Source organism: Dipteris shenzhenensis, chromosome 2 (genome assembly GCF_047967505.1).
Source record: "Dipteris shenzhenensis isolate YYH24624 ecotype China chromosome 2, Dip_SZ_1.0, whole genome shotgun sequence".
Classification (NCBI taxonomy): domain Eukaryota; kingdom Viridiplantae; phylum Streptophyta; class Polypodiopsida; order Gleicheniales; family Dipteridaceae; genus Dipteris; species Dipteris shenzhenensis.
This window is the reverse complement of record NC_141597.1, coordinates 48,030,063-48,056,457: the sequence shown is the minus strand read 5'-3', so window position 1 is coordinate 48,056,457 and position 26,395 is coordinate 48,030,063. Positions and strand designations below refer to the sequence as shown.

Genomic DNA, 26,395 nt, shown 5'->3' with positions numbered 1-26,395 from the left:
TCTGGTTGCCACACATGACTACCATCGCCTCCTCCTGAGTCACATCCATATCCTCAATCTAGAACGCGTCTCGGGATTGTCCATTATCAGAGATTCCTACAGGGTCTTAAGATACCAAGTCGGTAACTTCCTTTCACTGGAGTTGACTTCGGGGGTGGATCTAGTACACGTAGCTCCTCCTCTGGTTCCTTGGAATCTTCAGTCGTCTCTACCTCTGTAATGGTCAAATTGGGTGTCGAAAGTTTGGGAACTTTGATGACCTCCTCTCTGCTTGGCACGCTGCTTCCTCAAGGATCACGTCCCTACTAATCAATATCTATTTTTTCATCGGGTCAATGATATGGTACACCTTAGATTCTTCACTGTACCCGACAAAGACACACTTCCTGCTCTTGGAATCCAGCTTTGATCTATCGTCTTTATGCACAGAAAGAAAAATCCTCAAATGAGAGATAGTGGGCTTCATAGGGTGTCATATCTGCAATGGCCTTGGTCTTGGTCCTGTTGAGGGTGTGAACTATGGTATTGACTGCTTAACCCTAGCAAGCTTTCGAGGGATCCCTCCCTCTGATCATGGTCAATCCCATCTCCATAACTGTTCGGTGCTTATCCCCTTCTGCTGAGATGTGCGTGCACAAGTAAATTGACGCTTGATCCCATGCTTCTTGCAGAAAGAATTAGACTCTCTGGAGGTGAACTTTCCCCCTCGATAACTGCGGAATGCTTTGACATCCTGTCTTGTTTCCTTCTCTACCTTGGCCTTCTATTCTTTAAATTTCTGAAATGCCTGAAACTTCTTGGCCAGGCAGTATACCCAAGTCTGATATGCCTGAGACTTCTTGGCCAAGAAGTATACACAAGGCATCCAACTAAACTCATCCACAAATAGAAGAGAGTAACTCGAACCTGCAAACGAGTTTGTTGACATTGGTCTGTAGATGTCGGAGTGGATGAAAACAGATCCGACAAATCCTAAACACCCTTCTGGAATCAAATCGTAGCAACTTCAGGGTTTTCAGGTAGATCCCAGCAGAGAAAATGCATCCCAGAGCAATTCGCAGCAAATCCAGGGCTTAGTGGAGGGCAGGAAATCCAAATTGCAGAAGGTACAATGACCCCAGGTGACTGGAAAACAGTTCGCAGCAGGATCTCGCCCTCAAAAACAGATTCTGCATGCCAAGAACTAGTACATATGGCTCTGGAATCAGCCGTACAACACCTCAGGAAGCATGCGAGAGTAGAAGTAGTGATTCGCAGCAAGAAAAAGGGGACTGGAAGAGAGAGAAAAAGGCAGTACACAGAACTAGGGCCCAGAAATAAAGGCTGGACCCCCCGAAGGTCTTGCTTTTAGCCCACCTAGGAGCAGCTTTATGCTCTTTTTAGAACCCAGTGGGTGCTTCTTTAATGACGTCATCTATAGGGTGCTTTTTGCCTTGTGGGACGTGCTTTTGGCTACTTGCTCCAAATTTTTTGGCCTTTTAGCACCCTTCCAAGTCCTACACAAACTCCCTCACTTCAACCCATTAAAGGTTAGCAAAATGCATGCATTCCTAGTTCTTGGACTAATCCTAGTGCCTTTTAGGTGTACCCATGGTTCTCTTTTTCTAATGCAAAGCAAAAGTAAAACAATAAAACTTTTTCTTAGTTAACCAAAGTCAACATTCTTTGACCGAAGTCAATTCTATTAAAGATTATACTTTTTCTTGAGAGAAGTACCAAATGGTGACAGTGGATCAGCTCCAATGGTCCCTTAGCCCTCGATGTAGCCACCTCTGGGAATCTCTTCCAGTGTTGCTTGCCCTCCAAGCAAGCCTAGCAGACTTTATCCCATGCTTGAGATCGGTGGAAGTCCCTCCACCATCTTTGACTTTTGCATTTCTGTAAGAGTACCATAATTGACATGACCAAACCTTTCATGCCACAACTCGAGTGCCTGTGCTCCCCATGAACAACTAAGGCATGTAACCGGTATAAGCCATCCTCCTCGACACCTTGGGCCACCACCTGTCCGTCTTCCTTGGAAGTGATGGTGACTTCTCCAATTTCGAAGAGTATGACATCTTATGTTTATTCATCTGACTCATGGAGAGCAAATTCTTGCAAAGATTTGGAATAAACAGCACACTAGATATTACCTTTTCTTCCCCTGCTGTGGTGATGAACGGAATACTGCCTAACCCCATTGACAGGGCATGTTCGGCTATCCTCGGCGGTCACCTTCAAGTCAAAATGGGTCTTCTCCATGGTCTTGAACCACTCCTTTGTGTTGGACATGTGTTTTGAGGCATCGCTGTCCACGTAGCAAGCCTTCTTGTGATCACTTGCGCTGCATGAGTGAGCAATGCTCTATGAACAAGAAGAGCTCTTCTATAGTGACATTGGCGGTGTCTATCTTGGGCTCCTCCTTGCTCTTGGACTCCTTTTTCTTTTGATCTACCTTCATCTTCCGGCAGTCATGTGCATAGTAACCAAGCTTTTCACAGTAGAAACATTTTACCTTCTTTTCCTTCTCTGAGTCATTGGCCTTGCCTTTGGAGTCCTTGGGCTTGCCCTTACCAGTGCTTCCCAAGCTCTTTGAATGTTAGGGGCTTGGTCCTTTCTCTTGCTGTCACTGTGGTGACAAATCCCTTTAAGCTACGCGTGGTAGCATCCCAAGTGTTCGTAGTGCCAACTGACTGGAGTCCACCTTCTAACCAACCGATGCCAGTTGATCTCTTATCACTTTGACTTTTGTCAAGTGGTGATGTGTCGAGTCAATATACGAGAAGTGTTATCTATCTCGTGAAGGTCCTTAAGAGTGGTGCATTTTCCATCTGGATATGACGAATCCCAAAGTCCACTGTCGTCCCTGTGATTAAAGCCAGGGCCTATGCATCTCTAACCTCCCATGCTTTGAGTTCATCTTTGTTCACCGGCACAAGAAACCTGCCCTTGTTGTCTACAACATCCTCCGGCTTTGCGTCCACTCCCGTTGTGATCTTCCACAGCTTCCAAGCCACAAGGTGACTCCGGATCTTTACCTTCCAGTTGGGGTAATTTCTCCCATCCAGCTCGCGGACTCTCCAAAGTTAGGGATGCTATAAGACGGCACATGACTAGAGGAGGAAGTATGAAGAACCGAGGTAGAAGAAGTTTCCGACTTTGACATGTCTGCTGCAAATCTCACACATCCAATAATCTCCAAATTGAGCGCGGTAGATGAAATAGAACTCTGTAAACTTGATTCGAATTGGAGTCGCTTTCGAGAAGATGATCTCCTTCCTTCGATGTGAGAGTGTCTAGAGCTGAGAACCGTGCTCTCATACCATGTTGGAAATGAAGGATAGAATCTCTCTAACCTCACAACCTATGCGGAATACAAGACAGAGAATATGAGAGAGAACTCATATGTATGCCTCCACTGAATTGTGGGCAAAACCAAGCTCAAGGTGTCTACAAGATATCCAGCAAGGGGCTGGGAAAAATCTGGATCTCTCCTAGTAGACTACTCGTGCTCCGTGCTGCCTCTGTAGGCTTCAGTGGCTGATGAGAAATGAGGGGGAAAGGGGCCCCTTTTTTAGGGGACTAGAAGGCCCTCAAACTGGCCGTCTTTCTAGTTGGTCTAGGGGCTAGTAGGCCGACCTGCTAGTCGGCCCTTTCTTTGCCTCAAACAGCCCTCCCTGGGCAGCCTCTATAAGGGGCTGCTAGGGGGTTCACTAGGGCTTGCTGCCTTGCCTTTTCTGGCCTCTCTCCAGCCCCTTTTTGCTGCTGTCCTGCAGCCCAAAATGGGTTTCCAATATCCCTCCCCCTCGCAGTCAAATGCCCTGCTCATATGGGGGCTCACATGTGAGGGACATTGACTTTCAACAAATTCAATATGTTGCAAGAAAGAGTTCTTCCTAGTCATAGAGCGCTGCTCAGCTGGTTGCTACATTGACAACGGAGAGTCTAGATGCATGTACAACAACAAGAATTGGTCTAAGGTATTTCAACCTGCACATTTGGATTCATCTATGATGTGTTGGAGACAACAGGAAGTGCTCAGGAGAAGGAATCGGGAGCATTCCATTCATCATGAATTTCAGGTGAAGAAAACATAATTATAAATGTGCTTTATGTTCCTAACCTTTGCAAGAATCTTCAGTCTATCAACTAGATCACAAAGAATAGGATGAAGGCTGAGTTTGATGACGGAAGAGTCGTGATTCAGTCAAAGGACACAGGAAAAGTGGTGGCAAGAGGAACGGAGGAGCACGGGCCGTGCAAAATAAGGCCTTTAATGGCCCAAATGGATATTGGTAGTTCAAAGTTGTGGCACAAAAGGTTTAAGCATGTCAGCTATGGGACTTTGAGATGCAAAGAGTTGTGTTAGTGGATGGAATTCCATACATTGCCAATAATTAAGAGGTTTTCCAGTCTTGTATGGAGAGCAAGCAACACGGGGAGCCATTCTCGAAGGAGGCTATGCAAGCTTCAACGAGCGAAGGTTCTGCTAGAATGGTCCATTCTGGCATATGTGGAAAGATGTCCACGATGTCATTCTTTGGAGCTTGGTACTTTCTGACATTCATTGATGATTTCAAAGGATGGTATGGATCTACTACATTGTGAAGATGTTTCAAGCCTTCATCAAGTTCAAGGAGTGTAAGGCTAGTGTCGAGAAAGAGTCCGGGAAAAAATCAAGGCCTTTCAAACCAACAAAGGGGGAGGGATCACTTCAGAGGCTTTTGACGCCTATTGCAAGAAAGAAGGGATCAAAGGATAGTTGACTATTGCGCACACATCCCAGCAAAAAGATGTAGCAGAAAGGAAGAATCAAGCAATCACTGAGATGGGTCTAGGGAGGAAGCTTTTTGAGGTGAAGCCATTCGTACGGCTATTTACATCCTAAACAGAACAAAGACCAAGGTGGTTGAAGGAAAAACTCCATGTAAAGCATATTTTGGTAAAGAGCTCACTATTTTCTCATTTAAGGATTTTCGGTTTTGATGCTTATTTGGACAAAGTAGAGTAGAACCAAATTGGATCCCAGGAGCAAGAAGTGTATCTTTGTGGAGTACAGTGAGGAATCGAAAGCCTAACAACTGTATGACCAAGAGACAAAGAAGCTAGGGGTAAGCAAGGATGTTGTTTTCTAGAAGACAGATTTTGTGTCACAAGCAAACCCATCAAAGGTTCCGTTTTTCCCAAGAGACGGAGGCTTTCTATCACTCAAGAAAAAGAGACAAAGAAATTAGAGACTAAAGATTCAGAATTAGGAGTTTGAGGCACATAATCCATTAAAATAGATCCCGCTGACGGTAAGAAAGCTACCAAGATGGTACTTGAAGAAGTTGGAGGATTCAAGAGTCACAAACATTCCAAAGAGTAGTTTGGAGGTAAGGAGGTCTTAGAGAAAAGCACCTACCATGAACTATGCTGTGATGGTTCCGATCCAGAAGATTATGGAACCAAAGAGTTTGAAGAAGCAAATGGAGTTTTAGAGTGGCAGGCTACCATGGAGGCAGAACCATACTTGGAACCTGTTTGATAGACCTCGGAAGAGGAAGATCATAGAAACCAAATGGGTTTACTGTGCCAAGTACAAATCCAATGGTGCTTTGGACAAATACAAGGTTAGACTTGTTGTCAAAGGCTATGCACAAGCAAAGGAAGTCCACTACAGAGAGGCATTTGCTCCTACAGCTAGAATGACTACCATACACACGGTCATAGCTTTGGCTGCCCACCATTTGTCCAATGTTTAAGATGGACTTGAAGACTACCTTTCTAAACGGTAAGTTGTAGGAAGAAGTTTATGTTGAGTAGATGGAAGGCTTCCATCAACCAGGTGGAAGAAAGAAATGTATGTTAGAAAATGACCCAACAGAGGGTACACGCAGCGGAAGACTTATAGTAATGCCCAGGAGCTCACACAGTGTGCGTGTGGGGTGTGGAATCACAAACTTCTTTACTTAATGTGCATAAAATAGGTGTGCAGACTCATCAATAGACAATGAACCAGCCAGATAGAGAAACCACCAAAATATATATTTCCATCCAAAACTATGGACACAATACAAAAGAGATAGATCCAGAGTCCCACCAATGGTGTGGTCCTCTGATCTAACCACAAGGTCCTTCTCCTATCTGCCGGCTATCTCTAGACTCGAGCCCGCGTGCTCCACCTCGAGCTTCTGTAGACTTTCTGTCCAGTGTGTTCTTCTCCACCTTACTACCTGTGAATCAGCCTAGGTGGGCAGCCCCTGCCAAGCTTTGTCTACAACACACAGGTCCCTGTTCCACTGCTCCAACCTGCTTGTGAATGGCTGCTCCAGAAGGTATGATGATCACAACACCTTGCTGCTCCAACCTGCTTGTGAATGGCTGCTCTAGAAGGTATGATGATCACAACACCTTGCTGCCCTAGAAGACAGCCAAGGTCCCAGCCCTTAGGAAACTCAGTCTGCAGCACTCCTTCAACTCTCCTTTACCTCCAAGATGAGGCCAAAGGGAATGCCTTCAGGCTGCTCCTGTCTGCTCCACTTTCTGTTGGATGTTGGATGAATAATGGGGCATGAAGCCCCTCCTTTTATAGGCCTAGGGGCCTGTCAAAAACCCGACCAGTCTGTTCCAATCTGGGCCGACTGGACAGACCAGGTTGGCTGGCCCAACCGACCTGGTTGGCTCAGCCCAACCAGCCCTTTAAGGGCTCACAAAACTAGGCCTTTATGGCCCACACTTTTAGGGCTTGTGGCCCTCCAATCAAGGCAAGGGCCCAGCCCCTAGGTCAGCCCTATATAAGGCCTGGTTGGCTGCCTCAAAGCAGCCCAACCAGCCTCTCTCCTGGCCGACCCATGTGCTGGTCTGTCCCGCCTCTGCTGCGCCACTCGTATGCAGCGCCGTACTGTTCCGTACATTGCTGATGTTATCGCGCCTTTCATAGGGTCTTGCTGCAGTCCACTGAGTGCCTCATGCCAGGCCTGATCCAAGACACTGTGTCCCCGCCATCTTCCTGCACATGAGCTGCTCCTGATGCAGCCTTTCATCCTTGGGATACCCCACCAACCATGAATGCTCCAGATCTGTCCCAGATCCACACATCCAGGTAATCTCTCTTTGGGCACATCCTGCCGTAGGTCTCCCTCCCCCACGCTCTCCTCATTTGGGGGCTTACAGATGGGGAGGTGGCCTTTCCAACAATGTAGGCTTCGCAGGGCACTTTGCGGGCTCAAATAGGCTGTGAGAGCATGGTACTAGAGGATAAATGAGTGCTTCTATGAGATAGGCTTATGTCATAGTCCATTTGATGCTAACCTCTACCTCCTCATAGGAGGTAAGACCATCCTCCTCCTCCTTTGTGTTGATGACTTAATTGTCACAAGTGATCACAGGAGGAAGATCCAAGACGTCAAAGAACTCTTGATGCAAGAGTTCAAAATGACAGATTTAGGACTTTTTCGCTATTTCCTTGGTAGAAGTCTGGCAAAAGAATGATAGCATCTTCATTTGTCAAGAGGAGTATTGTCGGGAGGTGCAAAGAGATTTCAAAGGGAGGAATCCAAAGAAGCACCAACCCCAATGGAGGTGAGGACTAAGTTGAGCAATGAGGACACATCTCAGTTGGTTGATGCAACAGATTATCGAAAAATGGTTGGTGGTTTGTTGTATTTAACTAATACTCGCCCAGATATAGCTTTTGCAGTGGGATTGCTATGTCAGTTCTCATATCAGAGCCAAGGGAGAATCACATGAATGCCACATTAGGGGTTCTAAGGTACTTCAAAGGTACATCCAGCTTTGGGATCACGTATTGCTGGGGAGCGAACTTGGAGGATTGTATGACTCAGATGGGCTGCAGATTGGGATACACGGCACTCGATGTCAGGCTACTGCTTAATGCTTGCATCAGATGCCATTTGGCAATAAGCAACCGACAATTGCTCTCTCTTCCACCGAGGTAGAATACAAGGTGGCTTGTTTAGCAAAATGCTAGTCCGTTTGGCTCAAATGGATAGTGGAAGACATGGGAGTTCTTCAAGAGGAGGTGATAGTGATCATGTGCAACTACACGAGTTGCATAGCGATTGCAAAGAACCCAGTATTCCATGCTTTGTACAAAGCATATCAAGGCTCAATACCACTTCATTCAAGAGTTGATTCTGGACGAGATCTTAGAGCTGCTTTACTGCCCAACGGAAGATAACATTCCCGATATTCTCACAAACACTCTCCCAAGAGAGCAGTTGGAGCATCTCATTAGCACATGGGCATTGGCCCATAGTGAGTCATTGGGAGGGGTGTTAGAAAATCACTGACCCACTTGTGAGCCCCCCTATGAGGAGGACAAGGGATCAGTAGACCAGGGTAGGGGCTAAGACCTATAGGAAAACTGATTGCGCCTTTTCTGGAGAAGTATGCCGAGGATCTTGCATCAGAGGTGACTTTAGCAGAGGTGTCACAGCAGATATGCAGACGCAGATGTACAGGCCTGCATGGCAGCATCTACAAGCCTCTGGAGAGGAATAGTTAACAGACTGGGGGACAGTGAAATACCTTAGCAGGTCGGCAGTTGCAAGTCGGGCAGACTGCAGACAGGGGCGGCCTGTCTGCAGACCCAGTTGGGTGATTTTGCAGGGTTCAAAACCCTCCTCTCTGTCTATAAATAGGCGCTTACTCCTGCACATTTCCTACATCCACTGAAGCCCCTCGAGGCCCCGCAGACTAAAGGATTGTGTGACCACAGGTTTCTCTTTTCTGGCTCTCAACAGTGAGCAATCTCCCTTGATTTCTATTTTTCCCAGCATCATCTGGCTGGATGTGTTCAGCTCGTTAGTCAGTAGTTTTCCCACACTTGTGGATGAGTTCTTCTCCTTCTTTCTATGCTGTATTTTCTGTGTGGAATTTCAGTGAGTTCATCTATCTTGAGAGAGAGACAATTTGAGAGAGGTCATCTATCTTGAGAGAGAGACCAGTGAGGATTTGAGATCATTCATTGCGTTAGGGTTATTGTTAGGCAGTCTTTTTCCCAGGGTTGACACAATGCAAATAAAATCACACTTTGCCTTGTGAACACAAGTGTTATACATACATCTAGATGAATACACAGCCAATGAATATCTGATACACTCCCAAAAGGGACATTACCATTGCAAAAGACCTGCTCAAAGCATACCACATGGGCAGCTTGCTGCTTTTCCACCCTGCACCAAACTAAGGGCTTCAGCTGTTGTCCTACTTTTGTTCTCCTTTCTTAAGATGTGTGCCGTAACAATGGCCTTCAATGTCCTCCAAAAGTATCTCCAAGGCAGGACTGAATGCTCCTCCAAGAGGCCTACTTTGTGATCTTCTCCCAGGTGGAGTTCTGCACACAACAAGACACTCTAATGACTGTCAGGACCCCCCATTGCGGATCCTTTTATAGGGCTTGTAAGCAGCCTGACATATTGACTGATCAGTCTGTACATCTGCCGACTGGACTAGTGCTGTGCCGACCCAGAATAGCTCTTACAAGAACCGTCAATAAATATAGGGATTACACGTGCATCGTATTTGTCCTGAAACAATCTTTCAATGTATTGTGGATGTATGCATTGCATTCGACTCTGGTATGATGTCCTTTGAGTCACCTAAACACGAGGTAAACAAGAAGCAACAAGCTATAAAGATTATGTCAATTATTTGGTGGAGGCCATTGAGATACAGTACTGACAAGATAGTAAAGGTGGTTTGCCAAAAGTTACTAAATGGGGAATGCTTTTTTGGTAAAGAGTGTCAAGCCCAGTGTGGCCCACACACGACCTGTCCTCCTGTCCATTGACCTGCTGTAGACCGAAATTGCTCCTTTGCCTATAAATAGGCCCATCGCTGGCCTCTTTTGCTGCCATTCCAACCATACTGCTAGCCATAAGTGCTGTGCTTGCTGACTACATGACACTGCTGCACATTATTTTCTCCCATGCCCTTCTCATTTGGGGGCTCACAAGTGTGGAGGCGAACACTGGATCCCAACAACTTGCACTTGCTGATCAGAAATATTAAATAGCACAAATCTTTGAACTGAAATTGGGGGTTTCAGGATGTGAGTGGTTTCCCTCCAACAACCACTTGCTTTTTCAGCATCCAAAATTGCTCTCAAAGTGTACCATCACCAACCTCTACTTGACCATGTTGTATTTGATAACTTGATTAGGCTTTCTACACAATTTAAGATTAAATTCACTGCGATGGGCCTGGAAATCCAGTTATACCTCTCTCATTTATTTAGTTGTGCACACTTTTTGGTCATATGTGTGAGTATTTTATGCGAGTTCTTTTTACAGGACTGCATACACTTTTCCAGTGTTCTATCCATGAATTTCGGCTGCCTTACAATGATATCACTTTTCACGGTCTATATTAACCTTAAGCAAAAATTCAATAATCTCACGTATGTAATCAATAAAGCATTTTTAGGCACCGCAACAAAAGCACACCTTAAGTGTATGGGTATATTCATATGTACAAACACGGAAGTACCTTGTCATATGGGACATGAATTGTTGGGTATTAACTTCAGGTGTACAGTTCAAGCGTGGGCTAGGTTTGAAGATGCTTTTGTGACAATGAATGTTATTAATAAGGTGTCCCAGGATTTCAACCTAATCAAGCATGTGTTTTGGTATTGCAGTTATTTCTGAGGACATGGTCAATGATGGCTATCACGAAATCGTCAACATTGATATTTCTTCTGTTGTAATTGAGGCAATGCAGAAGAAATATCAAGGCTTTCCTCAATTAAAGTGTATCCATTTGGTTGGGATCTTGGGACTGTTGCATAGATTTGATATTTTGAAGACGAGATATTTGCAATGCTTCAGATCTTGTAAATCATGATCTGGTTTTCTGATCCCTTTGTGCTGATTTAGTGGTATATGTAAGGAGGAGTTTTTGAAAAAAGGTAGACTGACCTTCTTTCTATAGGATCTCAGACTCAAGTTTCAATTATAGTTTCGATTTTGATCTACTGATGTAATCCAGTTTTTGGTTCATCAAATGCATACAATGCTGGTGGTATGTGACTTTATCAGTGGTGACTTGATGTATGGAGTGCAGTACAGCTAGAATGATGCAACATGCTTGTAGCACATAATTGTCTTGGAGGTGCTTCAGCCCTGCATTTCAAAAGGGCAATGTTTCAGAAATGAACGGAAGTGATAGCCTGAAATGTTTCATCAGTTGTTTTCACCTCTGTTTTATTGGCTGGTCAACTCTTTTATAGGTCAGCGGGTGTTTCCTTTCTTTTTTCTAAAAAAATAGAAAAATGAAAGGAAAATATATATCCTGCCTCCCATTGCAACATCTTCTCTTGTTTAGCAAGGTCACACAAGTCACTCCTACAATTTAAGCTACCATCTTCTACATTCACATAGCCGTCATGGCCTGCCTGAAGGATTCGTAGCGGGATAGTTGAATGCAAGAGACCTGAGTCTTACTTCTTATATAAACTCAAACTAATAACTGCTTGAGAAATGATGTTAAATATCAAAGTTTAAAACACTCTGAATCTGTAGAAATTCCTTGACTACTTTATCAGATTTGACAATGGATGTCAGAGATATGTCTTCCTTTGCAGACAACGAGTTTGACTCGGCAATTGATAAAGGTAGAGTGTAATGTCTTTCATCCTGAATACTCAGCATCTGCATAAGAAGAGGCTCTTTATAAACTGAGCTGATTTTTAAGTGACAAATAATGTATCTGTTGTGGTAGCATATTCAAGCAACAGCAGTTTGACTCTTTGTCAAATGTTGTTTGCATGTCCAGGCATGTTGGACTCTCTCATGGTAAGCAGCTGTCAACATAGGGACATCTGTAAGATTGATTATATTTGTGCAGGGTGAATTAAGTACCGTACATGTCTCATATATAATAGACTGATGCTAAGTCTTACCTTAGTTCTACTGTTATTTGTAATCTGGAAATCTTTTTCCATTTGGTCAGTGTGGAGCCAGTGCACACTTGAGTGCTACAAAAATGCTCGAGGAGGTCCGCAGGTTTGTGCTTGCTGAGCTTATCACTTCAAGGCATTCCCTTCGCACAGCTGGTTTTTTAGGAAAAAATAAGATCAATCTGATAATGTTTTCCTCTGCTGTTTTCTGATCTTTTAATAGGGTGCTAAAACCTGGTGGCATTTATATATTGGTAAGGTTTTATTTTAGTATCAAGCACATTTCTTGAGTTTTCTAAAGACAGGGTCGGCATGTAGCCCACCTGGTTGCATGATGGAAGATGGTTAAAGCATTACAGGTCAACTCTTTGCGGTGAAGGGCACAGTGTTTTGACTAATTTTATACAACACACGTTTGTTGAATTTGTTACTATCTTGCTACTAGCCCAAGCTCTCCCACGATCTAGGTGTAGTAGGAGATCCAGCAGAGTAGAAATAATTTTGTGATGCTTTTACTTTTTTAGCGAAGTTCAGCTTGAGGGAAAGGTGTAAGTACAGTGTAAGCTTCACAACACTTGTCCCTTGAGTTTTGCAGATAACATATGGTGATCCCCGTGTTCGTATGCCTCACCTTAAATCTCATGATAGCAACTGGACTGTAAATGTGCACATGTTGCGTACGTACTGTTACTGATGGCTAGTTTTGCAGATAAAATTGCATGGCTCTCTGGATGATGTTTCTGATGGTTTTCTCCTAGATATGTGATGTGGAAACTTGCACTGAATTCATGCCTATTATATTTACCTCTGTTGCAGCCAAACCAGGATCCAAAAGAGCACTAGAAAACTGTTCATGGGAGGTGACTGATCCAGTGCCTTTGAAAGAAGATGGCAGTCTGGGATCAGGTTTCTCAATACAGGATCCAGACCTGCATTATGTCTACATATGTATTAAGGTGAGTATAAATCTTAGAAATCGTTTTAAAACTTTGTTCACAAAGTCGCCCACCAGGTCCTCACTCAGGTCATAAGCCACATGTCTTCTTGCTGCATGGTCATGTGCTTTCTATTCCCCTTGTAGATACTCTTTCCTGGACATAAATGTGTGCGCGCGTGGGTCAATACAAAGAAGAGATACAAAATAGCGCTAGTGGCCCTATCCTTTCAGAAATCTTCGTTAATGAAAGAGGTCTTTGCAGAGAATTTTCAATTTTTAAACCTACTGGAGTTTGCTTTACAGAGAATTTCTACAATATTTGTGAGCTATTCTTTATGACATTGTATAGTGCTGAAAAATTTGGCGTTGCTGGGTTTGCTAGATCATGATTTTGGGATGAGTAGTGGTAACAAGCTTAGGACTATGTCCCTGGGCATGCTTGCGTCATAGATGCCGTCACATTGGGTTTCAACCGTTCATGCTCCTAAGAGAATAATAGTCTTCACTGCTTGAATCTCAAGATCTTCTTGGTGCCCCGATGGTCTAGCTTGCACTATCCCGGTGCTTCCCACCTTGCTCAAAACCTTTGGTGGGCTGCTCTAAAGGGCATCCTAACTGTCTTAATCTCTGCTCTAAGATGCTGCCTTGTGCTGCATGGCCATGCTGACTATGGTTGCATCAGGATCACACTTGCATGGCTACTTATTAGGCTGCTGGCTATTTGTTCCTATGCAGATGCTTCACTTGCTTGTAACAACTATATTTGGACTGCTGGGATGCTGGTCCAGTGATGCCTCAATTGCTTTGGAGGGGTACTTTTAAAGACAGCTTACGTGCAGGCTACAAGGTCGACCTATTCTGTGGAAGGCCGTGCCTGTGTGCTGCTTTATGAGCCTTGCTCCTGCTCATGTGTAGCACAGTGTGGAGTGCTGACTGGCGTGACTGTGTACTTGTGTTTGTTTATGGCTGCTTCTGCTTGTTGTTGGCGACCTGTAGGGTCATGTTGCGCTGGTTCATGCTACCAGCAAGGCTCTCTCTCTGCATGGAAGCTGCACATTCTAAAACAGCGGCAATGTGCCCAATGTCCCAAGCCCTTCTTCCTGTATGTGCGTGGCTTTCATATTGTGCAAGACAGCAACTGAGGTGTCTAAGTAGGCTTTGATAGGAGAGCTATGAATATCCTCATGTTGCAAGACCATATGTTTTTCTTTTTAGATATTCATAATTCTTCAAAAAGGGCATCTAAGGTTTGGTCCATGGCTTTTGGACAGAGTTGGGAAGTCTGTATATATATTAGTTCAGCCTTGGCAAAAGATATGTTTTACTAGGGAGATTGGGTAGAGTAATCTAGATGGGTCTGAGGGTGGGGGATCCAAGGTTAGGAATCTTGAATGCCTATGCTCCAAATAGACAACAACGAGGTCCCTTTAAGTATCAATTGACTAGGAGCTTATCTGGCGTTGACTCTTGGGTGGTTGGAGGTGACTTTATTAACTTTGAGTTCACAGAAGATAAGTTAGCTAGTAAGCGTGGTACTTGGGACCAGTTCAGCTTTTCAATTAGAGGCCAAGACCCGTGGAGGAAATTGATTTCTCCAGACTTCACAATGATTTCAGATTCTCCTTTGATCAATGACTTCATGATGTTTTGTTGGAGAGATTAAAGATAGGACCATGCATAGAGGTGGGACCATAAGTATTCTAGTGGGGGCGATAATAGCAGACCATTTGCTGATTGTCCACCACTGGCTGGACCGTTCCTGCTGTGATGGACCTCCTTAGAAGGGAGGGAGGACTTGAACAAAGATTGTTTTTTCCTAAGAGAAAAGTATTTTGGACAACCTTTTTAATTTCTAAGTGGCTATGGATTGTACCCCATAATGGAATGAAGCCCAGACAGCCCAGACTCTTTGGGGCATTGTATTGAGTTCTACTTTGATATTCGAAGCAATTGTCTCCAAGTGTCCATGCTTCCTTGCACTCCATGTCCAAAAGCATGTCTTAACCTTGCAACTCCTCCTCCCCTCTCCTCCAGCCTTGCAACGCCTCCTCTCCCTCTTCTCCTCCCTCCTCCTCCCGCTTCTCTTCCCTCTCCTCCTTCCTTCTTCTCCCTCCTCCCCCTCCCTCCTCCTCCCTCCTCGTCCTCCCTCTTCCTCCTCCCTTAGATCCTCCCTCCTCCTCCTTCCTTTTCGTCCCTCTCCTCCTCCCCTTTGCTCTTATACCTCCTTCCTCTCTCACTCCTATGCTCCCCCTAAACCCTTGACCTCCATTATCTACGAGGGAGACGAGTTCTCCGCCATGTACTCTACCCTGAACCTTGGATCCTTCTTCTGAATCCTGAACCTCTTGTAGGCCTTGAAACCTTCTTTTCTAAACCTTGGAACCTCCTTCTGAACCTTGAACCTCGCTCTAACCCTTAAACTTCTTCTAAACCCTTCAACCCCCAATGAAGGCGAAAGCCTTCATTACCTCAATCATGATGATGCACACTCCTTTCACACATGCATGCATTATGTTTGCTTACCACACTTAAGCCTACGTCTCTCTCTTTGGTATTACCTATGGCAAGGTTGGTGGGTATGCATCTTTCCATCCAATAGGAGGAACTTCTAGACTCAAAGTTTACAGATGATACAACTCTTTTTCTAGAGGGGATGGTAGGCTTGCTTTCCTATATAGCATCATTCACAAATGTCCTTCTAGGAGTAGACTTGTTGTAGACGGTCTTGAACCATGCTTGTTTGCTTAAGTGAAGCCAAGCTTTTGAAGTTGGGGTGTACAAACCTCTTGTTCCATCTTGGGACTTTTCTTTCCTCCCGAAAGAAAAAAATCTTCTATCAATGCTTGAGAGAAAAGAAACCATACAAATCAGCTATCTGTGTGGCGCTAATCGTGGAAAGAAAGTAAAAGAAATAGCGAGCTGTTGCCCAACATGCTCCTGGAGAACCCATCACTACCTAGGGATCTCAAAAATAGGTGCCAATAACCAAGGTGGGGGCTATACAACCAATGGATGCCTTGATATGTGAACGTGTAGAATATAATTGCAGGCCAAGCCTTGCAAAACGTGCACACCTTTCCAGTTGTCTGGGAATCTATCGTCCCTTGCTCCCATATGTCATGCAAGGTATAGATGCTGTCCTGTCAAATGGCAATGAGGGTGGCTGCTAGAGGCACCTGTTGGCCCTCCATCACCAATTCACAACCAGCAACCCAAATGCTCCAAGCAGTAATTATGGACACTGTCTCCCAAACACTATCCTCGGGTGAGGGTACATGCTGCTGATGGGATGGAAGAATCAAGTCCTACACATCAATTAAAAAGATTCTCTACCCAGCAATCCTTGAGGTTGGCGAAAGTGTTTGGATTTAATATAGACAACTCCCATTTGTCAACAAGGTTGTCATGCTTCAAGTGAAGTCCCGCTGCATCCATTGAGCCCGAGTCACTATCTGGAGGGCTCCCTCCGAGATTGCCTGTGCTATGTGGCAGCTCCACAGAAGTTGTGATACAAGGCAGCTCAATAGAAGTCATGCCCCAAGTGAAGTCCCGCTACATCCTTTGAGTCCTAGCCACTTTCCAGAGGGCTGGTAATGGCCTTATGGGGCACCTTCTACTCTACCCAGTGCATCTTTCTTGAAGGGGTTTAGGTAGCCGAATCTAGCTATAGACACCAACGGATTCACACAGAGTATGAGACAAAAGGAACCTCTTTTATCCTCTCTATGTGCCTTGCTCTCGAGGGCATCTTTGGACTTGTAAGAAGCTGTCAATTCTCTCTGACTAGGCACTGATAGTCCATTCTCTTTAAGTCACCTGATCAAGTGACAAGATGTTTTGTGTCATAGTTGGAACATAAAAACATGTCCTATGCTTTGTGTATGGCCTTTATAATTGTGTAGAGGAATGAAGGTACACTCTTTTTGAAGGTGTATTACTTGGCTGCTGGAGCCAAGGTCAACTAGCAAAAGTCTTTTTGCTTTTCCATTGGTATAAAGGACGAATGCTTTGGGGAGAGACTCTTGGTTTTCATTGGATTCCAAGGAGTTAGATCCTGGCTACAAGATTAGGATCAATATCTTAGCAGAGCAGCAAATTATCTTGGTCCTAAATCGTGTCCACTGCAAAACACCTTTACTGGTGTTTCGACCAAACTTTCCTAGGCAAGAAAGAGCTTTGGTAGTCAATTAGGTTCTACTAACGACGGCTTGGTACATAACATCTTGCTGGTGTTTTCATAGAGGATGCAGGTGCTTGTTGTGTAGCTTGTAGGTAAGATCAGATGGCTTGCAAAGCACTGAGGCGAGGCTGGCTTGGTGGATTTTGATTTTGGGATCATTCAGAATGGAGGAGATAGGTGCAACTATTCTAGAAGCCTTGTGAGAGGAGATTCATCGGGGGGTCACCAATGCCTATGGTGGGCAATAGCCAATCATATGTGGTGAAATTTTCCAAAGGGGATTCAGAGGTTTGGGATCAGTGCATTCCTGCCGCAGTGTTGTGGATTCATGAGTATGAGGAGGCTCTTTCCTTCTAGGTTCTGGATATGGACTGGATCAATATTCTGCTTTCCAAGGAGTGGTTCTACCACGTGAACCCATTTGTGGATTAGTCATACGGTTACTGTTTGCTTTAGTGGAGAACATATCAGACTGTGGACATCAATGGCTCAATCACCAAGTTTGTACTCCTCAATTATATAATAAAGACAAGCGAGTTTGTTTCATGGTGTCTCATATAAGTTCCCTTCATGCAATGTGATGGAATTTTAAAATATTCTCATGTATAATGGGACTTTATCTAAGCATAAAGAACATTTGAAGATAGCTCTCGCTATTCTTTGTCATGAAATTCTTTAGACTAAGATGTCCAAATGTGAGTTCGTCAAAAGAGAACTGCCATATCTTGGCGATATCATCACTGTTGATGGTATTCTAATAGACCATGAAAAGGTTCAGGTAGTGAATGAATGGAAAACATTGCATATTGTCACATAAGGGACATCCTTTCTAGGATTCACTCAGTTTTTATCCTGAGTACCTGTTTTTTGCACTACCACTCTCAAACGTTTTGAAAGATAGAGAGCAAGGGGTCCTATACAAGAAGATTAAGTACTGACGTGTAGTTTGTTGAAATGCTCTAGATGCATGATTAAGGTTTTGAAGCATGTGGTAACCACTGCGCCAATGTTGCATATTGTGGATCTGAGTAAACTATTTGTGGTTGATACAGACGCTAATGATTTTGCCATCAGAGCTTTGTTTTAGGAATTGAGACGTGTAGCTTTTGTGAGCCAAAAGCTGACTTTGGCACAAATCAAAATATCCTTCTCATATGAGAAAGGGCTCTATGCACATTGCAGTCGTGCATGCTAAGTGCTTTAAAGAAGTGGATCATTATCTTTATACTCCAAATTTGTGGTGTGTGGATAACACATAACTTAAGTACTTCTGTAACGCTTTGGATTTAATGGCTGAAAGGCGATATGGTCCGAGCTTATGGCACTAGCTTGGTGGCTGATGCATTGAGTCGCATTGGATATGTAAACCTTGTAGAATATTTGGAGAACTGGGTTGCTGCAGCCTTTTGATGATGGCACTCCACGAACTTGGACTCTTTTCTGCATTTGTGCTACCCAAGTCTTACTACTTGCACTTGCTAGTGTCTTAGGTTCCTACACGTCACCAAGCTTTGCAGCCTCTCAATTGTTTGGTTCAGGTTTTCTCATATCAAATATCAAATGAGGATGCAGTCTCTTAATAGACACATCATGAAGGTTGAAGCTTCAAACTCTCTGGTTGTATTTTTGAACTGTATTGGTGCCAACTACCCCCCATGTCTAGTGCAAATTATAAACTAGCTGCAATTCTGGAGAGACAAAACCAGAGAAAGTGATGAAAATGGCATCACACAAACAACTGTACGGATTAATGAGAGTTATTAAATAGACAATTCTGCTAATGCAGCACTTGTAATGACTCGGGAGACGTGCTGAAACTGTACAGATGCCTACAAACACCTCGTGAGCTCAAAGGTTGTGTGTGTGATCCTACACCATACAGACGTAGATGAAGCGGAACAGGGGAAAACATCTGCAGATGCAAAAAGAACAAACTGAAAGTCACCCAGGGAGTGGTCTGGTATCCAAATGGCACTAATAGCTCATGCATATAGGATACCTTGGATAAACTGAAACACTAAACTATGTGCCAGTTGTGTGATGACATGGTGAAACACAGACAAAGTACAATGGCTTGGCAGCAATTAGTGAGTGGCGACATGGTATCAAAGTAAAATGTTGCAACTGTGAATATGCAACAAATCAGCCAGGCTGGTTGTAGCAATTCCTAATAGCTTGTGAAAAGCGCCTAGATGAGTCATCACGGGAGAAATCTGAGAAACGGATTGGTTGAACTTCTGCTGGTTTTACCTGCAGGAGCCATTGTGGGGAAATTCAAATGATGCAATTTGAAAACCAAGGTTTTGATCTTGAATTGCAAGACAAACAGACTCCCAGGAAATACTAAGCAGTATGGGACAAGCCAAAAGACAAACATACAGGATTTTAACTAGTAACCAGACGGGAACTGAGGTGCAAGATCCTAAATGTACATATTACCTTGATCCCAGGTCAGTGCTATTAATGTGTATAGTATCCTGCAAGGATATTTGTTAAGTAAATAATAAGATGGCTGTGAACTTAACCTATATGGTAGACCCTCAATTCTGTGAGCCAATGTAATCATTTTGATGGGCTATCACCTGGCTTTGTATCTTCTCTTCACTGTTTATGACGGATTTAACGCTTTGAAACTTTGTGGGAAGACCGCATACTTTATTCTGTTTGCTGGTTTTGGAATTAATAGGGCCTCCATTGGAGACGGAGTGTCCTGAGTTTGTAGTATAACTGTCAATCTTTGAAGGTGAGGGGGGTAAGAGTGAAGCTCTGCTGATTGCAGGGTTTCGATGGCATATAAATTTGAGTTTGCAGAAGTTATTTGTCAACTTTTTGGTGAAAATGAATGTGGACCTAATGACATTTATATGAGCAAAACATGGCAAGTTCTGCTCTCATCTCTCTCATTTTTTTTCCAACCCTGGTTCAGGCTCACGATGTGGCCAAAGCACCTTCAAAGGGAGTAAAGCATGGCAAAGGAAAGTAAAGGCAATGCATCCGACATATTGTGGGCCTTTCCAACTGGTGTAAAAGCTGAAGGAGAAATCTTTCAAGGTTTTTGTGTGTGCTTGTTCAACTAAAGTCAAACTTGGATGCTTGTTTTCTACAGCCGCTCTTGTTCGTATCCTTGCTGTAACTTGATTGAGCCTGGCTTTGTGTATTTGGGGACTGGAAATAGAGGGATATTTCAAGATGAGGGTTCCAGCTGTGGGAAAGGCACTTCAGTATTGATGTTCACTCTTTCATATATTTGGTATGAGATGTTGAGAGTGTATCGTGCCTTTTCCTGAGCCTTATAGTTTTGGCTGATTGTTTCACAAGCACCAGCTTTTACTTACATGTGGTCATTTAAACTTGTGTTTTGGGTTGATTCAATTGTCAAGCATAAAATGTAATAGAAAGTAAAGGGTATATCGTCGACTGTCAGCTAAATCTGCCGTATCAAGATGCTCAACTGAAGTACTGTAAAATGTACAGTTTCTTTAAGGCCTGTAGCCTTTTTGAGACCTTAAACTGTATGACCTACAATTTCAGACAACGATTATGAGGCAAGTATTTTTCTGAATGAAGGGCTTCACACCCTCTGCTTAAATTCATTTTTATACTGGATACAGGACAGTGTTAGGTCGTTAAGGTGTGGTGAATCTGTTGCTTTTCAAAATGTGCTTTCACTAGTGTAGCCACGTTGCTGTACAGGGAAGGACTTTTAACAAAGCTTTTTCATGATCTTATTTCCTCCATATGGAAAGGCCGGTCAAAACATACGAACCCTCAATTAATGCAATGAAATACCAAGAGACTGATATTATGAATGACTAGGTCTTTCATGTCTCTCATGAAAATTTGGTCATGTACGCCACCAAGCAGTTGGACTTCACAGGGAAGACATATTGCTCGACTCTAGATTAATAAACCTTCTCATCAGTACCATGGAATCTCAATCCACTAGAGATGTGTCTATCTAGCTTGGAAGGTGGATCCATGCCGCTAGCAAGAATCCTTGTGCAAGTACTAATCAATGTCCATACATTGACGCCCCTATGTTGATATATGGCCACAACCCACATCTATAATAAGCATATGTCAAGCTCTGTTCAGCCATGTGTGCGGCAAGCATGATTTAGGCCTAGATGATGCTTAATTTATCTAGGCCTAAATCACCGCTTGGATGAAATAAGCATCATCTAGATGATGCTTAATTCATCCAAGGGGTGGGGGATGAAAAAGGAACCCCTGGACCCACGCATGTGTGTTTGCCTAATTCACACACACGAGTGGGGTTCATTGGGTGCCTTTTTCCTCCCCCACCCATTGGATGGGGTTGTAGGACCAAAAGTTGGAAGAATCTCTCTCTCTCTCTCTCACTCACACACACACACACACACACAGAGTATGGAGTACTCCTACACTACATTGAATACACAACCACACTCACATATACACATTTTTCTCTCTCTCACACACACACACACACACACACAGTATGGAGTACTCCTACACTACATTGAATACACAACCACACTCACATATAAAATTTTCCTTGTGGCACCTACCCCCCCTTGCTTTGGAACCTCTCAATAGATGGTGGTGCAATTATGTTGCTGATAATAAAATTTACCCTTTTGATGTGCATTTGGTATTATAGCTTAACCTAATTTGTTTTCCCTACCCACTTTTTTTCAATTAGAATAAAATAAAATTCTTGTATTCCATCCCCCACATTTTTTCTTTTTAAACCCCTCTAATTTTTTTCTATTTTTTCTCTCATTGTAATGGAAATTAACGCTTATAATGAATGTATAAGGTATGGAGAACCAAAATGTGTGTATTAAAATTTCCCCTTTGTAATGGTTTCTATTTTTTAAGAATATGCTATTATATATCTATATATATATATATATATTTATGACACTCTCTTGGAGCAATTCCCCTTTCATCTCTCCTATTATTTTAAAATATTAAAGTTATATATGTCTAGTCTATTTTATTGACCCCGCCTTTATATATGTAAGGATTTTTTAATGACCCTTCCTCATGCGCACATTTTCCTTATATGCACATGCTCACACACACTCACATAAACACACACACACACACACACACACACACACACACACACCCGCCCGCCCGCCCACCCACCCATACACACACACTCATCACCCTCCCCTACATGTACATATGATTACAACGTTACACACATGTAAATCTCCAAACGCCCCCCTTATGCTGCCTTTTCTTTATGCGTTGCCCTTCAATCTTATTTTCGACCCGATCCCCCCTTACCTAATTACCCCTTTATCTAACATATATATATACTACACAACCCCCTTACCTAGGTAACCCCTTTTAACTAAACACTTTTGCATTCTTTCCCTTGCTCGTGGCGTTACCGCCTTGAACATTTTCTTGTTCAAGCGTTTCTTTCTCTCTCTTATTTATCGCCTTTCCCTTAGCCCTCCATGAGCGAGTCATCATCCCAGCTCTTTACTCCCTCTTCACACAGCTCGTGAGCCCTGACTTCCCCTCTAGTCTAGAACGACACGCTTCTCTAATTTAAGTTGCCATCAATTCTTGGACTGCTCCTCCTCAGGCTAAGGTGATGCTTATTTCCTTGCTTGGCCTCCCTTCCCTCACTTGTGATTTTCCTCGATCATTGCCTCATGAATTACGTTCTTCTTCTTCAGTCGTCGACGCGCTATGTTCGTGCTCGCTTCTTTAATGCTTCACTTATGGGCTCACCTTGGCTGTTCTAACACCTCCTCCTTAAACTACGAGCAATTACTCTCACTGCGTACCTTCGTTATGGCTCACACTACCGCCGCATTGCCCTCAGCCTGTTATTGCGACTTTAGCCTCACATTTTCGTAATTACGAGCTCGACTTTTGCCCTTCTCCGTTGTTGCAGGTATTTTGCTTCAAACTTAGCGATGATCTTGTAATAGGCTCACCTTGCCTCTCAGCTGGCGGCTTCTCCTTGCCTCTCGTCTTGTCTGTCGACTCGCTCAACTGCTACTCCTTTGCCTTTGCTCAACCAACTTTCACTCTTGTGCTCTTGTTCGTCCGACCTCTTGGCTTTCACACCTGAGGAGTGCTCACGGATAGCGCCGCAGCTTTATCCAGCCCCGTGCTTTGTAGCTCTCTATGAGCCTTAGATTTGTGCTTTTGCTCAAGCATTGAGTCGTACCATGTCCTTTATTAGCACTCCCCGCTAGGGGCAGGCTATAGCAACGAGAAAGTTGCTTTTCTAGGTCCCTTCTAAAGCGCACTTGCCTTTTTTCCTATCCACTCAACGTTAACCACGTGGTCAATTCCATATTTGCATTTGGGTTGCCTCTTGTTTCTTTTCGTGGGATTCAATCTTACAACCATGATCGCTGAGCCAGGCATATGGCCTCACGGAGCACAGTTGCATTGCTCCAGATTGAGTCCTTCTTGCTCTGAGATGTCGCCATTCTTGTAATCTGCTAAGCCTGCCAAGCTTCCTCCTCTCTCAAGGAGTTGTGTCAGCTGCTCAATAGCTGGCCCAAATTTACCCTCAGGTCACTGAGGATATGTGGAGTAGTGTTTGCCTATAACAACCGTTTTCTATCAGCCTTTGTTTGGGTTTATCCTGTCGAACGTTATGAATTTCTTATGGCCGTGATACTGCATGGAGTGCACCGTAGCGTTCGTTGTAACGCAGCTTGAAAATAAGCTTTGGTGATTTGTTTGTGTGGAGTCAGAGCTGTAGAAGTTCGAGAAGGAGACAGCCCAGCCATGCACTAACGACGCAAACCTCTCGGAGGTGGAGTTGGAGGCGCCAGCCAGCAAGATAGGTTTTTTGTTTAGCATCCCTAACAACCTGTTATTACTTTAGAAACTTTGATCTCGTTCTCGAATGAGGTGCAAAAGGTTCTGTAGGTGCGCTGGTGATGTGTCGACAACGTGTTTCATAAATTTGCCACTCGTGCCCACCGATATGAGTGTCCATGTTGATCCGACGGAGAGAAAAAGACATCAGATAGATCATGAGCACCTCGGGTGTAAGGCTACTTGAAGTTGGTCGTATAAGGAAACATCAGGAAGAATGCCCTCTTCGGTCATTTGCTCCAACAACCTAGACGCTTCAATTAACATTTCTTCTTTGCAAAGACCATCGATGACTGAGTAACAAATGTCAAAGCCAAGACAGCCACTCATCGTTTTCATCCATCCCAAAAGTTTGTAAGTCTCTTCGATGTTGCCTACCTTGCAAAAGCCAACCAAAAGGGTATGACACACAGATTGATCCGTGATAGATGCTTGTCGAGTGAAGTGATGAAAAACCCTAGCTGCATCTACCATGTTGCTGTCCTTGTAGAGACCACTTACAACCCAAGTAAACGTTTTCATGTCTGGAACGCCAACGTTTCTTGGCATTGCTAATAGAGACCGGCAAGCCTTGTTGAAACTTCCTAACTTGCATAAGCCATGGATCAAAGCAACATACATAATCTTGGATGGTACAGCTTGCCTCTTTTCAAGTTCCTCAAAAATTTCCTCTGCCTCTGCCAATTTGCTTGCAATGCAAAGTTGCTTTACAAGAGAATCTTGAATGGTTAACGTAGGTGTTCTCTCCTTGCTAAGTTTCTTCCAAAGCTTTTTCCACTTCTCTTAAGTCACAGAGCATATCAATTACCCTGGTAAGACAGACGAGATTGGGCGTATAGCCCCTCTCTATCATAACCGCCAAAACCCCATGCGCTTCATTCGTTTTCCCTGCCATGGAAAGAGCGTTAACTAGAGCATTGCAAGCCGTAGCGCTTGGTTCAATCCCATGCTTCAAAATTTCGCTAAAGATTTTGAGAACTTCTAGAACTTTGCCCGCTCTGCTGAAAACAGTAACTGCGATTCTATACGTCTCAGCATCTGGAGTTAAATCCATTGCCTTCATTTCCTCAAACAAGTAAAGTGCGAAGCATTGGGACTGATATTGAGATTCTTCATGAGTTCGAGTTTCAACTACTTTATCAACCAATCCTGCCCAGCCATAACCCATTAGCAAGACCAAGAATGACTCTGGCGTCATAGAACGGAACCCATTTTGAGCATTGTCAAAAGTCTTCAAAAAGGCATCAAACCGTTTCTCGTGACTCCATCTTCGGGAGAGCACACCGATTACGTTGGGGCTAGCTTCGAAATTCTCTTATTTCGTGATCCAGATGAAATACCGCAGGGCTAGCTTAGCTTCGGACAGAGCTTTAATGACCTCCACAGCAAGGCCGTCGGAAAGCGGGATAGCAGAGGCCTTTTCGACATCAGAGTCCCATTGACGCTCCTCGATGATGCGGCGACAAACAATGGCGTCACGCTGGAAGTGAGGCAAAAGGTAACTAGATTTTCCAAGAGACCGCAAGACACAGTGAGGAGGATATCAAAAGTGTTTGGCCCTTTCGGGGGTTTCCAACAAGGTGGAAGTGGCTAGTGATAAGGCAATCTATCTTTTTCTTTTTCTTCCAATGGTGGCTAAGCGGTGTGATAAATATTGTGCTCTGTCATGTTCATCTTGGAGTCTAGTAAAAAAAGGGCAGTTCTCTTGGCACCCTGTGCCTCTTTTTTATACTAATTAGTTTGTGCCCTTGGCGAATAGTCAGACCCCTTGGTGTCTTTTGCCTTTTCTTATGTCATGATACGTATAGTTTATTTAGTGGCCTTTGCTTGCCTTAGACACGTACTATCATATATATATGTTCATATATATATATATATATATATATATATATATACTCTTTGATGTATGTTCTTTGAAGAACGTATATATGTTCCCTCTGCCTTTCCTTTATAATATATAGTGTTGTAGCTTGCTCACAAACTATATGTTTATGTATATAAATTTATCCTCTTTTATGTGTTCCTTTAAGAACTTTTGTCTTGGATTTCATCTATATAATTTTTGTAATCTCTCACGCTAAACATTAATATAATTTCTTCCTTTTATTAATTCTTCTTTTTTTAATATTGGCTTAATTTACATACTTGTTTTGGGCTTATATCTATATATAAATAGATATATAGATTCAATTTGTTTATGTAATTATTTTATTTTTCATGTTCCTTCTCAAATGTTTCATTTTCATTTATTTTTTCTCGTTAATCCTAGAGTTGCAGTTACTTTGCTATTTAAATAATCATTGGCTATACACCTTTTTAAGTAGCCTTCAAATTGCATTGCTTTGATTTAGATTTCTTAATTTTCCTAATTTTTCTAAGGCATTGCTCTTACTTCATTTTATAGGTTTCTTTTTACTTTTCTATATAATTACTTTTTTCTCATTTAAAAAAAAATTATATCAATTCAATTTATCTAGATCCTACCTTTTCTACCTAAAGAGGCTCTCCACCTTATGCCAAATTTTATGTAAATTACCCTCCTTGA

At 43.3% G+C, this 26,395-nt stretch overlaps 1 protein-coding gene and 1 pseudogene across 1 annotated transcript in view; one reads left to right on the top strand and one right to left on the bottom strand.

Moving 5' to 3' along the window:
• The window catches only part of LOC147904886 (uncharacterized), a 33,766-nt gene extending 13,221 nt beyond the window's left edge, over window positions 1-20,545 (top strand). The window contains exons 2-9 of the mRNA XM_087396056.1: window positions 10,628-10,741; window positions 11,534-11,602; window positions 11,764-11,783; window positions 11,941-11,993; window positions 12,111-12,141; window positions 12,483-12,564; window positions 12,704-12,843; window positions 19,931-20,545. Coding sequence (XP_087252182.1) covers window positions 10,628-10,741; window positions 11,534-11,602; window positions 11,764-11,783; window positions 11,941-11,993; window positions 12,111-12,141; window positions 12,483-12,564; window positions 12,704-12,843; window positions 19,931-19,987 — 566 coding nt within the window. The 3' untranslated portion in view covers window positions 19,988-20,545. The remainder of the gene's footprint in view (window positions 1-10,627; window positions 10,742-11,533; window positions 11,603-11,763; window positions 11,784-11,940; window positions 11,994-12,110; window positions 12,142-12,482; window positions 12,565-12,703; window positions 12,844-19,930) is intronic.
• Window positions 20,546-24,006: 3,461 nt separating this feature from the next.
• Window positions 24,007-25,381, bottom strand: LOC147904885 (uncharacterized; annotated as a pseudogene).
• Between the last annotated feature and the right edge of the window lie 1,014 nt (window positions 25,382-26,395).